This window comes from Geotrypetes seraphini, chromosome 10 (assembly GCF_902459505.1).
Source record: "Geotrypetes seraphini chromosome 10, aGeoSer1.1, whole genome shotgun sequence".
Lineage (NCBI taxonomy): Eukaryota > Metazoa > Chordata > Amphibia > Gymnophiona > Dermophiidae > Geotrypetes > Geotrypetes seraphini.
The window spans coordinates 116,154,534-116,169,383 of NC_047093.1; the positions used below are offsets into that span (position 1 = coordinate 116,154,534).

At 45.8% G+C, this 14,850-nt stretch overlaps 1 protein-coding gene across 1 annotated transcript in view; it reads right to left on the reverse strand.

The window, feature by feature from the left end:
• The window catches only part of LMX1A (LIM homeobox transcription factor 1 alpha), a 448,629-nt gene that overhangs the window by 67,078 nt on the left and 366,701 nt on the right, over positions 1 to 14,850 (reverse strand). Inside the window, exon 4 of the mRNA XM_033959803.1 lies at positions 3,565 to 3,734. Within this exon, the coding sequence (XP_033815694.1) occupies positions 3,565 to 3,734 (170 nt within the window). The remainder of the gene's footprint in view (positions 1 to 3,564; positions 3,735 to 14,850) is intronic.

The following is a 14,850-nucleotide window of genomic DNA, read 5'->3' on the forward strand; positions in this document are numbered from 1 at the left end:
AAAAACAAAAACATCCAAAATATTTTTTTACAAAAATTGTCTATTTCTACGTCCAGCTGTTCGTCCAGACCGCCAAGTTGTCTATCTTTATACCGCATTCTAGTCCAAAAAAATTGTCCAAGTCCAAAATGCGTAGAACAAGACATTTTAGATGTGGGAGGGGCCAGCAAAGTGATGGGCTGGCCACTCAGACATGGCAACAGAGAAGTGGGGCACCTTACAGAGCACTGCTGTGAACTTCATAAAAAGGGTGCCACATAAACATCTCACCACAACTCCATGGTGAGCCCCCCAAAACACCTTCAAAGCCTATTATACCTTCCTGTCTACCACCCCAATAGCCCTTATGGCTGCAGGTGGCACCTATATAGCAGGTTTGAGGTTTTTTGGTGGACTCACATTTTTCACCATGAATGCAGTGGTTAGAGTGGCTTATGAGCATGGGTCCTCCTCTCTATGGTTCACTAGCCCACTCCCCAGACTACTTAAGCCACCTTTGTGCAGCTCTACTAAGCTTTCCTATGCCAGGTGCTGATGTTCTGGAGGCAGGTATGAATGTTTTTATTCTGATTTTTATGGCGGTGTAAGGGGATAAGTGATCACTGGGGGAGAGTGTGTGGGTCTGTTTTTTGTCCCTGCAGTAGTTATCTGGTCACTTTGGATACATTCTGGGCACTTATACCTGATTTTAGATCATCTAAGTCACAATGTTCCATCTAGGCAGTTCCATCTAGGCAGTCTCGCAAACTTTAGATCACCTAAGTCACAATGTTCCATCTAGGCAGTCTCGCAAACTTTTTATTTTATTTTATTTTTTTTAATTTATATTCCGCATATCCTACAATTCTTCGACATCCTCCCTGCCAAATGCATCCCTTTCTCCTACCTTTATATCTTTGGCGTGAGTGGCCACAAACTTGCTGCTTGCATCAACCTCAGCGCTTTATGACATTACTTCCTAGGTGCAGGTCCCAGAAATGACATCATAGAGAGCACCAAAACCAATGTGAGCAGCAAGTTCCTAGCTGCTTGCACCGAAGTTAAAAAGGTATGAAGGGTAGGGAAGTGGTGCGTGCATGGCAGGTAGAGGAGTGGGAAGGGAGGTGGAGAGCAGGAGGAGTGCCAGCACCCTGAGGAAGACTATGCTCGGGGAGGACCATCCCCTTTACCCCCCTTACTATGCCACAGATTGGGGGTGGTCTTGGATTCAAAATTAACATTGGAGGCTCAGGTAACTATAGAGTGATTCAGATGGCATATTTTGCATTACGAATGTTGATGCAAATAAAGAAGATTTTATCTAATATGGACTTTAGAGATGTCCTACAAAATATGGTATTATCCAAACTTGATTATTATATATGAATTTTATATATGTTTTATTGTAAGCTGCTTAGGCTTTTCTTTAAGTGGATAAAAAACAGAATAAATAAATAACCATGGCTGCCACATGCCCAGAAATGAAAGGTGTAATGCTTTCAAGTCAATTGCTATTATAATGTTAGGGGTGGCCTGTGGAGTAGAGAGTTGCGCGGGGACAGAAATCCCACCCGTCCCCCCACCCATCCCCGCCAAAGTCCCACTCGTCCCTGTGAGGACTCCCACCTGTCCCCACCCATCCCCGCGAGGAATCCCTCCGTCCCCAACCGTCCCCGTGAGGAATCCCCTATGTCCCCACCCATCCCTATAAACTTCAGAAATAGTTATTTCAGTTAATTATGCTACTGAATTAAAGGCTCTGGTAGAAACCCATTTAAAAATAAGCAAAAAGACTTTATTAATTTGGAAATATTAATTGGGAAGAATACATACTTTGTAAATGGGTTTCTACCAGAGCCTCTAATGTTTATAAATTTTTATCAACACAACTAAATATACTATTTTATCCTGAAGCAAAAAAAAAAAAAAAAAAGAATTTTTTTTCCTACTTTTGTTACCTGGTTTCTGCTTTCCTCATATTCTCATTCAATTCCTTCCATCCACTGTCTCTCTTCTCTCTGCGTCTTCCATTTGCTCTGTTACTGTGCCTCTCCCTTTCTCCCCCCTTCCAAATTTATCTGGCACCCATCTTCTTCCCTCCGCTCCCCCCATAGTCTGGCATCTCTGTCTTCTTCCCTGCCAGGGTCTTCTCCCCACTCTTTCTTCCCCATTTCCTTTCAGCATCCTTCTCCCCCCATCTTCCCCATGTCCTGTCAGCATCTTTCTCCCCCCCTCTGTCTTCCACATGTGCTTTCAGTGTCCTTATCCCCCCTCTGTCTTCCCCATGTCCTTTCAGCGTCCTTCTTCCCCCTCTGTCTTCCCCATGTCCTTTCAGCGTCCTTTTCACCCTCATCTTCCCCATGTCCTTTCAGCGTCCTTCTCCTCCCCTTTGTCTTCCCCATGTGCTTTCAGCGTCCTTCTCCACCCCTTTATCTTCCTCATGTGCTTTCCCGTCGTCCCCGTTCCCGTGCAGCTCTCTACTGTGGAGCAACTTCTGTATCATTCCCACAGCAACCATTCAGGTATAGTTCGCAGTATCAGTCAGAATAGTGGTCTCAAACCTGCGGCCCGGGGCCACATGTGGCTCGCCAGGTACTATTTTGCTGCCCGCGGACTGAACTAGTGCTGCTCGCTCTTTGCAGCTTCTCCCCGGCCTCCCGCTCCTACCTTTAGATGATTACCACAGCCTTCAGAGAGGATTGCTGGTGCTGTAGCGATCCTTGCAGGCTGCCATCGTCCTCAGCAGCACATTCCCTCTGCTGCGATCCTGCCCCTGACGTCAGAAGAGGGGCAGGATCGTGGCAGAAGGAACGTGCTGCGGAGGCCGATGGCAGCCTTCAAGGAATGCTACAGCACCGGTGATCCTCTTTGCAGGCTGCGGTAATTAGTTGAAACTAAGATCGGGAGGCCCGGGGAGGGGGGGGGGGAAGCTGGAGGACACTGCAAAGAAGGGGGAACATGCAGGCCTTTGGGGGGGGGAAGATTTGTAAACCACAAAGAATTTTACCTCATACAAAATTGTCATTTCTTTATTAAGACATTAACTACTTTTTCTGCAGCCCTCTTAAGTACATACACATCCAAAATGTGGCCCTGCAAAGGGTTTGAGTTTGAGACCACTGAGTTAGAACGTGCAGTAGGAAGACTTGTTTTTATTCATCATGCATTGTTTGTCTGACTGCAAACATGCTGCAAAGCAGAGAGTGAGATCTGATATCAAAATGCATTTTTTTTAGCAGGTCCAGTAAATGAGGTCAAAATTCAGAGAGCTTGCTGAATTAGAAAATATGTTGACACCACTCAAATGTACATGAGAAGTATAATAGTAAATCAGCAATAGGAACTGTACATCTTTTTTTGTTGTTGTAGTTGCTATTATATAGAATACTTCACCCTCAACTAGTTAAGACTAGTGGAGTAGGAGTGATCTGATACAGTATTGAACTGTTACTCATAAGAAAGTATAAGGTTTGTATTCATGATTTGTCTTGAGATATTCCCTCCCTGTGTGACTATGCAAATCACATTCTCTCTCTATGCCAGTTGAAAACATTTGTATTGGTCTGGCTTTCCTGCTTAACCTACCTTCCTACATGGTTTGGAGGAGACCTCAAATGAAGCTTTGAATGCTCTTCTCTGCTGTGTAGTCAGAATTGTTCTGGGTCGCTTTGGGCGTTTGATATCTTTGCAATCTTCTACTCCTTTCTCTGTACCATGTTCTGCTTTGCATAGACTTCCCTCATCATCACTTTTACCTGCAGGGATCATAAAGATCATAAATATATTCTGTTAGCTAACATATCCATTGCTTGAGGGTCTCAGGACTTTACTTCAGACTCAGCTTTTTTGCAATTGTTTATTTATAACCAAAAATGCACACCAACACAGCATCACAGTACCAAAACAGTACAATCAATACAATCAAACAAGCATCAGAATAGTAAAACCCTCTGAGAACAACCCCACCCTCCCTCCCATCCCTCCCACCCCCACCCCACCCCCGTAACAGCATACAACACCCATCATCCCCTGTAAACCAAAAATCACCCCCACAGGCGTCTAAGCACCCTAGGAAAAGGAAGGAGAAAAAGTACAGAATCAACCAAAAAAAAAAAAAAAAAAAAGGGCAAAACCAGAAGAAATCAGGCCCCCAATGCCCATAGCCTTGTCAGGTCCAGTAGTTCAACTGACAGCAGCGCTCCCCCATCCAAGTTCTCCACTTCAAGGCATCTCCCCCAAATATCATAGTATTGCTGCCATCGTCGAGTCGGCAGGGCCGAAAGCCTGTATTTTTCGCAGACCCATCCCAATTTGTCTTTCATAAGAGGCAGCGTAGGCAGAATCGTGCTACGCCAAAGGCGAGCCACAGTCAGCCTGGCCACTGTGAAAGCCAACCGTACCAGTCTATCCTGGGTATCATCAGCTCCTCCCGTGGGAAACCCCAATAAGGCCACCTCTGCTCTTCTTTGGAGGGGCACCTGAAGAAGAGCCCCCACATACTGAAACACCTGGCTCCAAAAATCCTGAAGTGAAGGGCAGCTCCACCACATATGAAAAAAGGTTCCCCGCTGCCCACATCCCCTCCAGCATAAGGCTGAGCCCTGAACAGACATCTTACTCAGGTGAACCGGGGTCATGTACCAGCGGACCAGCATTTTAAGAGCATTCTCCACCAGCACAGGAGCCACTCCTAAATGGTGTATCCTAAGCGATATAGTTTCCCATAAGGCCTCATCAAACACCTGCCCCAAGTCTCGTTCCCATGCCATACGAAGGTTTCCGGGCCCCATCCTGATGCACCCACTTATACAACAGGGAAATGCAGCCTCTGCACACTGGGGATCCCAACAACTGCTCAAAGGCAGAACAAGTATAAACCGCGGCATCAGCCCGTTTAGCCCTCTGCAAATAACTTTTCACCTGGAGATAGGGGAAACGGTCCCTTGAATCTAACTGATAAAGAGCCTGGAGCTCAGGAAAAGCCCGAATAGTCTCACCCTCCAAGAATTGTCCAAAGTACTGCAACCCATTCTTTGCCCACCTCACAAATATCCCCCCATCTCTCCCCGGCACAAAATCAGACGCATAGCACAAGGGAAGAAAGTACACCCCCTTACTCTTACCTAGCAGTTTGCGAGCTTCTCCCTTCCAAACCTGCAGTGTCCAGTTAGTGAACGGGTTAGAGATTGTCCCCAACTCCCTCACCCCCAAATTTCCCCACATAAGCGACCCCAGGGTCCGAGCCCCCCACAACACATCCAGCACGCCTTGTTCAACCTGCACCCATAATTTCAAAGAGGGCGCATGCCACTCCACTCCCGCTCTTAACTGAGCCGCCCGGTAATAATGTTCCAGATGGGGGATCCCCAAACCCCCCTCCGCCTTAAACTTAAACATGGCCCATTGAGCCACCTGTGGCCGTCTGCCTCCCCACACGGACCGCAAGAGTCTACGCTGCCAGCGAAGAAAATACTTCCTAGGGATTTCTATAGGCAAAACCTGAAAAAAATATAAGAACTTAGGTAACACCAACATCCGAGTTACCTCCATGCGCCCCATCCAAGACACATATAATTTATCCCACCGATCCATATCCCTGGCCAGGGATGCTACCAGGGGAATATAGTTAAGTTGAAATAAGGACGCCCAGTCCACCCCCAACTGGATACTCAAATATCTAATAGGGCCCTTAACCCAATGAAAGGGCACCACCCTCTTAATACCCGGTATATCCGCGTCCGGGACCGATATATTAAGTATCTCTGTTTTAGCCATATTGGCCTTAAAACCCGAAAGCCCCATAAGCTGTCATAAGGTCCTGAAGGGATAGAAGGGACTCCGCCGAACCCTCCACAATTGCCAAGATATCGTCAGCGAATAAAGACAATTTGTATTCGTTCCCCTGGATCGTTACCCCCCTCACCCGAGCTGTCTGTTGAATCTTTTGTGCAAGAGGTTCAATCACCAGAGCAAATAGCAAGGGTGACAAGGGACAGCCTTGCCTCGTCCCCCTCCGCAATTCAAAGGGGGAGGAGTAGACCCCATTGATTTTCACACACGCCATGGGCCCATTATACAAAGATAGAATCCAAGACACATAGCGGGCCCCCAGGCCTAAATGTCGGAGGACCGCCTCCATAAATCGCCAATCCACGCGATCAAACGCCTTTTCGGCATCCACCGCCACCACCACCCATGAGCCACCAGACCTTTACGAATCCCATCTGCCGCTTGCCGACCCCCTATGAATCCCACCTGATCAGGGTGGATAAGGGTCGGCATATGAAACGCCAAACGATCAGCGAGCACCCGGGCAAGAATTTTGTTATCAATACCCAATAGAGAAATTGGCCGGTAGCTCCCACACTGAGTAGCATCCTTCCCCAGCTTCGGTAAAATCGTGATCCCCGCCAACCGCATAAAGAAAGGCAATTGTGCTCCATCTCTCAGATCGTTATATAAGCGCGCCAACAACGGTGCAACCAGAGTAGACAACTTCTTATAAAATAATCCCGTAAACCCATCTAACCCCGGGGATTTCCATGGTTTCAACTGTCGAATCTCATTATGCACCTCCTCCAAAGTAATATCCGCATCCAGCCCTTGCGTCACAGAGGTCGGGAGGGATGCCAAGCCTAAGTCCTGAAGATACTGCTTAATCTTCTCCTCCGACCCCTGACTCTCTGGCGTATATAGCTGCTGATAAAATTCACAAAAGCGGGCGTGAATAGCACCCTCATCCATCAACGTCTGTCCCGAACTATCCTTAATAGCCATAATATTAGATTGCGTCCGCTGCAGGCGTAGACGATGAGCCAACAACTTCCCTGCTCTATTACCAGATTCAAAAAACCGCAAACGAAGACGCTCAAGATTAAATTGGATTTCCTCATCCTCCAACTTCCCCAATTCTGCCCGAACCTCGCGAATCCTAAGCCCCAGGGGTGCTCCCCCTTGACCCCGCTTATGTTGATCAACTAGCTGCCGTAGAGTCTCTCTCAGACTCCGTTCCTTCTGCAATGTAAGCCTCTTTTTATACGCGGCCATCGATATAAGCTCCCTCCGCAACACGGCCTTCAGACTTTCCCAGATCGTCATCGGAGAGTATTGACTAACATCATTATGCTCCAAACAATCCATAATAACCTGCTCCACTTTATGGAGCAGCAACGGGTCCTTCAATAAACTATCATTTAATTTCCAGTATCGGTCCCCCACACGGGTTTTCCCCCAGCGGACATCCATCCAAATGTGGGACCCAAGTAATCTACCCCCCCACCCCTTATCCAAATACAACATGTCTATTCTGGTATACACCCCATGCACAGGGGAGTAATAAGAGTAATCCTTACTCATCCAGTGCTGGGAACGCCAGCCATCAACCACATTGAGGACATCAACAAAATGCTTAAGCCGCTTCCGATCTGACTTAAGTCTGTCCTCCCCAGCCCCCGTAGAGTCCCAGCGAAGGTCAATAACCAAATTAACATAAGAACATAAGAACATAAGCAATGCCTCTGCTGGGTCAGACCTGAGGTCCATCGCGCCCAGCAGTCCGCTCAAGCGGCGGCCCAACAGGTTCAGAACCTGTGTAGTAAACCTCTATCTATACCCTTCTATCCCCTTTTCCAGCAGGAAATTGTCCAATCCTTTCTTAAACCCCGAAACTGTTCTCTGCCCTATAACGTCCTCTGGAAGCGCATTCCAGGTGTCGACCACACGTTGGGTAAAGAAGAACTTCCTAGCATTCGTTTTGAATCTGTCCCCTTTCAACTTTTCTGAATGCCCTCTTGTTTTTTTATTTTCTGAAAGTTTGAAGAATCTGTCCCTCTCTACTCTCTCTATGCCTTTCATGATCTTGTAAGTCTCTATCATATCCCCTCTAAGTCTCCTCTTCTCCAGGGAAAAGAGACCCAGGTTCTCCAATCTCTCAGCGTATGAAAGGTTTTCCATCCCCTTAATCAGTCGTGTCGCTCTCCTCTGAACTCTCTCGAGTAACGCCATATCTTTCTTAAGGTACGGCGACCAATACTGGACGCAGTACTCAAGATGCGGACGCACCATTGCCCGGTACAGCAGCAGGATAACTTCTTTCGTTCTGGTTATAATACCCTTCTTGATTATACCTAGCATTCTATTTGCTCTCTTAGCAGCCCCTGCACACTGTGCCGTCGGCTTCATTGTCATGTCCACCATTACCCCCAAGTCCCTTTCCTGGGTACTCTCAGTCAATAACATCCCTCCCATCGTATAATTGTGCCTCGAGTTTCTGTTTCCCACATGCAATACTTTACACTTCTCAACATTGAACTTCATCTGCCATCTCTCAGCCCATTCCCCTAGTTTGTCCAAGTCCCTTTGCAATTCTTCGCATTCCTCCTTCGTCCGAGCTCCATTAAATAGTTTGGTGTTGTCCGCAAATTTTATTATCTCACACTTCGTTCCTGTTTCTAGATCATTTATGAATATATTAAAAAGCAGCGGCCCGAGCACCGAGCCCTGCGGAACACCACTAGTGACCTTCCTCCAGTCCGAGTAGTGGCCCTTCACTCCTACCCTCTGTTTCCTTCCCTCTAACCAGTTTCTGATCCATCTATGCACGTCTCCGTCCACCCCATGGTTCTTCAGTTTCCGGAGTAGACGTTCATGAGGCACCTTGTCAAAGGCTTTCTGGAAATCTAGGTATATGTAATGTAATGTAATGTAATTTATTTCTTATATACCGCTACATCCATTAGGTTCTAAGCGGTTTACAGAAAATATACATTAAGATTAGAAATAAGAAAGGTACTTGAAAAATTCCCTTACTGTCCCGAAGGCTCACAATCTAACTAAAGTACCTGGAGGATAATAGAGAAGTGAAAAGTAGAGTTAGAGGAAAAATAAAAATAAAATAAACATTTTAACAAGACAGCATTGATCTAAATACTTTGGAAGGTAGAAGAGAGGAGAGAAAGGAATAGAAGCAGAAGGGGGAGCCGTTGAACAGTAGAATTCTGGAGAAATTTAAATGATAGAAATAGAACAAAACAAAGACAAAAGGCAAAACAATAGATAAGATTAAAGATAAATCATAAGCTGGAAAGAAAAATAAAATAAAACTTTGTCTTCAATCCATGGTTTCAGCGTCAGTGATGAAGTGGAGCAAGTAAGTTTAGGAGGAGCGATTGACGTTTCCAGAAAGGGCTTCTTCAGGGAAGAGACTTGGCAGACAGTCCCAGGATGCCTATGTCTCCTCCCCTGCGATGTTCTCCCATCCATGCATTCCCTCCCAAACACACTGCCCGTGCCCCAGCCGCTCCAAGGAGGCTGCCCCAGATGAGGCCCACGGTGAATGCAGGATTCATCTCCATATGATGTCTATGGGGTCTCCTCTGTCCATCTGTTTGTTAATTCCCTCGAAGAAGTGCAATAAGTTAGTCAGGCACGATCTTCCCCTCCCAGCAGCAATGATCCCTTTTTTACCAACGGTACCTTGGCCAATACCTCATCAAAAAAGGACCCCTGTTGCGTATTTGGGGCATACAGATTCACTAGAGTAACCACTTCCCCATTAAGCTGGCCCACCCAAATAACCTAATGCCCCCCCCTCATCCCGCCATTCCTATTCAGGCACTAATTTAAGATGTCTAGCAAACAAAATACCCACCCCCGCCTTCTTCCGCTCGTTTCGATTAGAAGCCCAGACCCTTTCTGGATATTCTTTATATTGTATCAACTTTTCTCCAGGTTTCAAAAAGTAGGTTTCTTGCACAAAACTAACATCAATCCCCAACCTCTTTAATTCTTTTAACAATAACTGGCGTTTACGGGACATGTTGAGACCCTTAACATTAAAGCTGCCCACTCTCAGTTTATCAGCTGCCATAACCCAGAATATCATTCCCACACCAATCACCCCTCTTCCTCCTCCCCCCACCCTCTCCAAAATCCCATGCTGTTACCCCCCTTCCCCCCTCCACCCCACCCTCCTCCCCTCCATCCCCACTCCCACCACCTCCATCTCCCGTCCATGACTTCGTGTGACCCCACCAAAGCCCATGTCCCCATCCCTCCTCCCCCTCCCAAAAGTGCTGCCCATCATACACACACTACAAACACTCCCCTCTACTGGAGGCCCCGCACTCATACCCCCAGATATACCCCCACACACAGTAACACTGTCCATCAGGTCCCAAAGTCCCCAGCATCCAAAAGTCTTCAACAGGACTAGACCACTGCCTTCACAGCTCCTCCTCAGGTGGCTGGCCTTGAACCACTTCCTTTGGACTCTCCCACACCATCTCTACCATCCGGCCTGCATTTGCGGGACCGCACCGGTCTAGCTTGCCACTGGAATCGCTCCGCCATCTGGCCCGATGAGGTCCCCAGAGGGGGATCCTCCGCACTCTGAAGACCTTCCCTCCGCAGCAGTGCCCCAGCTTCTTCCAGAGTGGTGACTCTCTTGTGTGCTCCATTGATGGTAATCAGGAGCCCAAAAGGAAATAGCCAGCGGTATTTCAAATTATGCTTTCTCAAAATCTGCACCACCGGGCGAAATTCCCGCCTCCGCTGCAGAGTAATTGCGGAAAGATCTTGAAAAACTTCCACTTTATGCCCCTTCCAATCGAACGTGCCCAGCTCTCTGGCCTGCCTCACCATCCGGTCCTTGTCCACAAAGGCATGAAGACAGGCAATGATATCTCTAGGACTATCATCCTTTTTGGGTCCTCTGGAGGCCCCACGCACATGGCTGTATCGGGCCGCCGCCCCTCAGCGCTCGGTTTTTTTGAGGGCATACTGTGCACGCGACCCACTTCAGGCTGTGAGTGACAAGGCTCCGTGGCAGGAGGAAATGCCACAGCACCCTTGGGAAGGAGGTATGTGCCCACGGAGGTCAGAACTCGAACTCTAACCGTCCACCATGCTTCGTGACGTCACTGGAAGTCTCAGACTCAGCTTTTTTGAAGGTGGCAAATAATGAAAATCAGATGACCAATGGAAGTGAATCAACAGGGGCTTTCAAAACCTCACTTAAATATCTCTTATCTATATACTTAGGAGTTACAGAAAACAGTCTAGGAAAATTGAATCAAGCAAAGATTACAACTTCTGGAAGCATTTTCCCAAATCTACAACTAGACTTGAGTCTAACACAAAAGGATTCAATATTGTCATTGGCATTATCATCTGTATATAGGATCTTTGAACTGTAAACTATTACTGTCGCATCACCTCTAACCTCACCTCTTTTCACTGAGTTGTACTAATACATGCAATCTAAGATCTAGATTAATTTTTACTATTTAGAGCTACTGTAACTGCATCGTTTCTTCACTGATCTGATAAAGATTTGAGTTAGAATCACCCTTGTCATCCTTTGATCACCCATTCATCTCTCCCTGTTTCTCACCCCCTGCCCTGTGAGACTGTCAATAGAATGCTTTTATGTTTCACTTATATAGTCTGATATTTGTCATCACTTGTTCATTTCTGATCTGAAGAAGAAGGTATTGCCTTTGAAAGCTAATTTAAAAAAAATGAATTGTTAGTTCAATAAAAAAGGCATATAATTGTCTTTCTTTGTTCTGTTTTGTTTCTAGTTATTACCTTAGAAACTTGGGGCAAACCTGAAAATCTAGGTGTAGAAATGTTTTCAGAAGGTAAACTCTTCAAAACTGCTGGATAGTCTTAGGCTGCTAACTTTTCTATCTCTCCTTAAGTCGGAATCTCACTGGCACTTCCATGTTCCTCTAATGCTCATTGCAAATAACCTGACCCCTTGGGGTATGCTTTGCTCTCTCCCAGATGCACAAAACTCTGCTGCTATAGAGCTACTGCATCTGATAAACACCGGTCTGATTTTAGCAACCAATGTTCAACAGCAACAGCATGCAAATTATATGATTTTGAGTATTTGTCGCTAAAGGGGTTGGAACTTCCTGTGAAAGGCACACAAAAGCTGAACTGTAGGCACAGCTCTTGTGAGCATATCCAGGGAATCTAACCCCCTCCTCAAATAAGAAAAAATAAAATATTCTAGTGGTCCAGTGGACCCCCTGACCCCCCAGTCTCTAACACATTATTCCTGGTGGCTGAGTTGGGCTCTGCACCACAACTCAACAATCCTCCTCCCTCCCCCCCTCCATCAGTGCAGTACTACCCCCAGATCCCTACTTGTGTGCCAAGACCCCTCATAGATCCCCATGTACCTTCTTTGTAGAAGCAGCAGAAGGAGGGATGTCTTCTCTTTCCTGTCTCAGGGCTCACCTCTTCAAAATGGCAGTGTTCTTCCCTGGTCCATCTCCACAAAAGTGGAAATAAGGAAGAGGTAGGGCTGGTAAGTTGACTTCTGTAGTGAGTAAATTAATAAAAACCCTTTTAAAATAGAGAATAATGAATTTTCTGGAATTCATTGGATTACAGGACCCAAGGCAACATGGATTCACTAGAGGCAGGTCTTGTCAGAGAAATATGATCAATTTCTTTGACTGGGTGACCATAGAACATAAGAACATAAGCAGTGCCTCTGCTGGGTCAGACCAGAAGTCCATCATGCCCAGCAGTCCGCTCATGTGGCAGCCCATCAGGTCCAGGACCTGTATAGTACTCCTCTATCTATACTCTTCTATCCCCTTTTCCTTCAGGAAATTATATAATCCCTTCTTGAATCTCTGTCCTATCACACCCTCTGGAAGCGCATTTCAGGTGTCCACCACCCTTTTGGTGAAGAAGAACTTCCTAGCATTGGTTCTGAATCTGTCCCCTTTTAATTTTTCCGAATGCCCTCTCGTTCTTGTAGTTTTCGAAAGTTTGAAAAATCTGTCCCTCTCCACTTACTCTATGCCCTTCATGATCTTGTAAGTCTCTATCATGTCCCCTCTAAGTCTCTGCTTTTCCAGGGAAAAGAGCCCCAGTTTCTCTAATCTTTCAGCGTATGAAAGGTTTTCCATACCTTTTACCAGTCATGTCGCTCTCCTCTGAACCTTCTCGAGTATCGCCATATCCTTCTTAAGGTATGGCGACCAATATTGGACGCATTACTCCAGATGCGGGCACACCATCACCCGATACAATGGCAGGATAACTTCTTTTTTTCTGGTTGTAATACCTTTCTTGATAATACCTAGCATCCTGTTCGCCTTCTTAGAGGCTGCTGCACACTGTGCCGACGGCTTCATTGTCTTGTCCACCAGTACCCCAAAGTCCTTTTCTAGACTACTTTCACCCATTACCAGCCCTCCCATCATATAGCTGTACATCGGATTTCTGTTTCCTACATGCAAGACTTTACATTTCTCTACATTAAACTTCATCTGCCATCTTTTCACCCACTCTCCTAGTTTGTTCAGGTCCCTTTGTAAATCTTCACAGTCCTCTTTAGTCCTAACCCCACTAAATAGAATTCTCTTAGCAACCTCAATAAGATACTACTAAATCTCCCATCCACAAAAATCCTTCAATACAAATGTTTTCTACTCCCTGCTTTCCTTTCTAGGAGTAAAATCTTGGTATAACCTCAGAAACGACCAGAACAGAACCTAATTACATCATATTCTAGAAGAAACTGAAAACCCATCTTTTCGATACTTCATCTCCCCTTTCTCTCCCTTCCTCTCTCCCTCTCAACTTCCACTCCACCTTACTGCCTCTCCACCCTTTCCCTCGACCTTCTTCCTTTCTTTATGTCACCTTGAGCCTTTATAGGTATGTGCGACATACAAATAGAAGATTAGATTAGAATTGGATAGAGGGAGAGCACTAGATGTGGTGTTTTTGGATTTTAGCAAAGTCTTTGACACTGTTCCACATAGGGGGGTCTAATAAATAAACTGAGTGCCCTTGGTATGGACCCCAAAGTGATGGACTGGTCAGGTCCTGGTTGAGTAGAAGGTGACAGAAGGTAGTGGTCAATGGAGATCATTCTGAGGAAAGGTTTGTTATCAGTGGTGTGCCGCAAGGTTTGGTTCTTGGATTTGTTCTTTTTTTTAGATTTGTAGAAGCTTTTATTGAAACTCAAGTACAGCAGGGATCCTTTTACAAAGGTATGTTAGGGCCTTAATGTGCGGAATAGGCTGATTTGATCCCAAGACTAGCCGGGAGGCTTGGTGGCGGTCGGTTGCATCTCCCCTGAAGAATCATGTAGGAGCTTCATGGGTTGAGAGTTTCAAGCAGTGGCGTACCTAGGGTATGTGGCACCCGGGGCCCATCATTTTTTGACACCCCCCCCCATCTATATGAAAAATATGATTTTTAGTACCAATCTACATATCGCACCACAAGAGTGTACCTAGGAAAAGGCTGCATCTTAAACATTGCAGTGAGCACTAGAACACCAACACATACATTGTAAAACTAAACAAGCCAGATCCCGCACAGTCAATTGGTCCTGTAGTCAATGCCAACTGAAAACTATGTCTTTTTCAGAACACACAGAACAGAGATACACCCTCGCCCAAAATGGAATAATCACAAACTAAAAATAGAAATATGTAGACAAAAGTTAAACTGATCCGCCAAGAAACCAGACCCTGGATACAATGCAACACCACAAAAAACAGTAACACATGTCCTCTAATACAGTGCAAAATATAAAGACAGTAGATGTAAATTTGAAAAACCTGATACATAACAATCACCACTTTATAAATTAACAAATAAAAATAAAACAAATAATGAGAAATAAAAAAATACCATTTTATTGGACTAATCCCCGTAAGCTCAGTCCCCATCCCCGCAAACCACCTGATTCCATCCACACAAGCCTTGAATTGTTTATATTAAAGTATAAAAAGAAACAATATTCTGTACAATTGTCAATTTATAAATCAGCGTCTTCTCCCCACTCTCTTCCCCATTTCCCTTCAGCATCCTCAGCCCACTCTCTCTCCA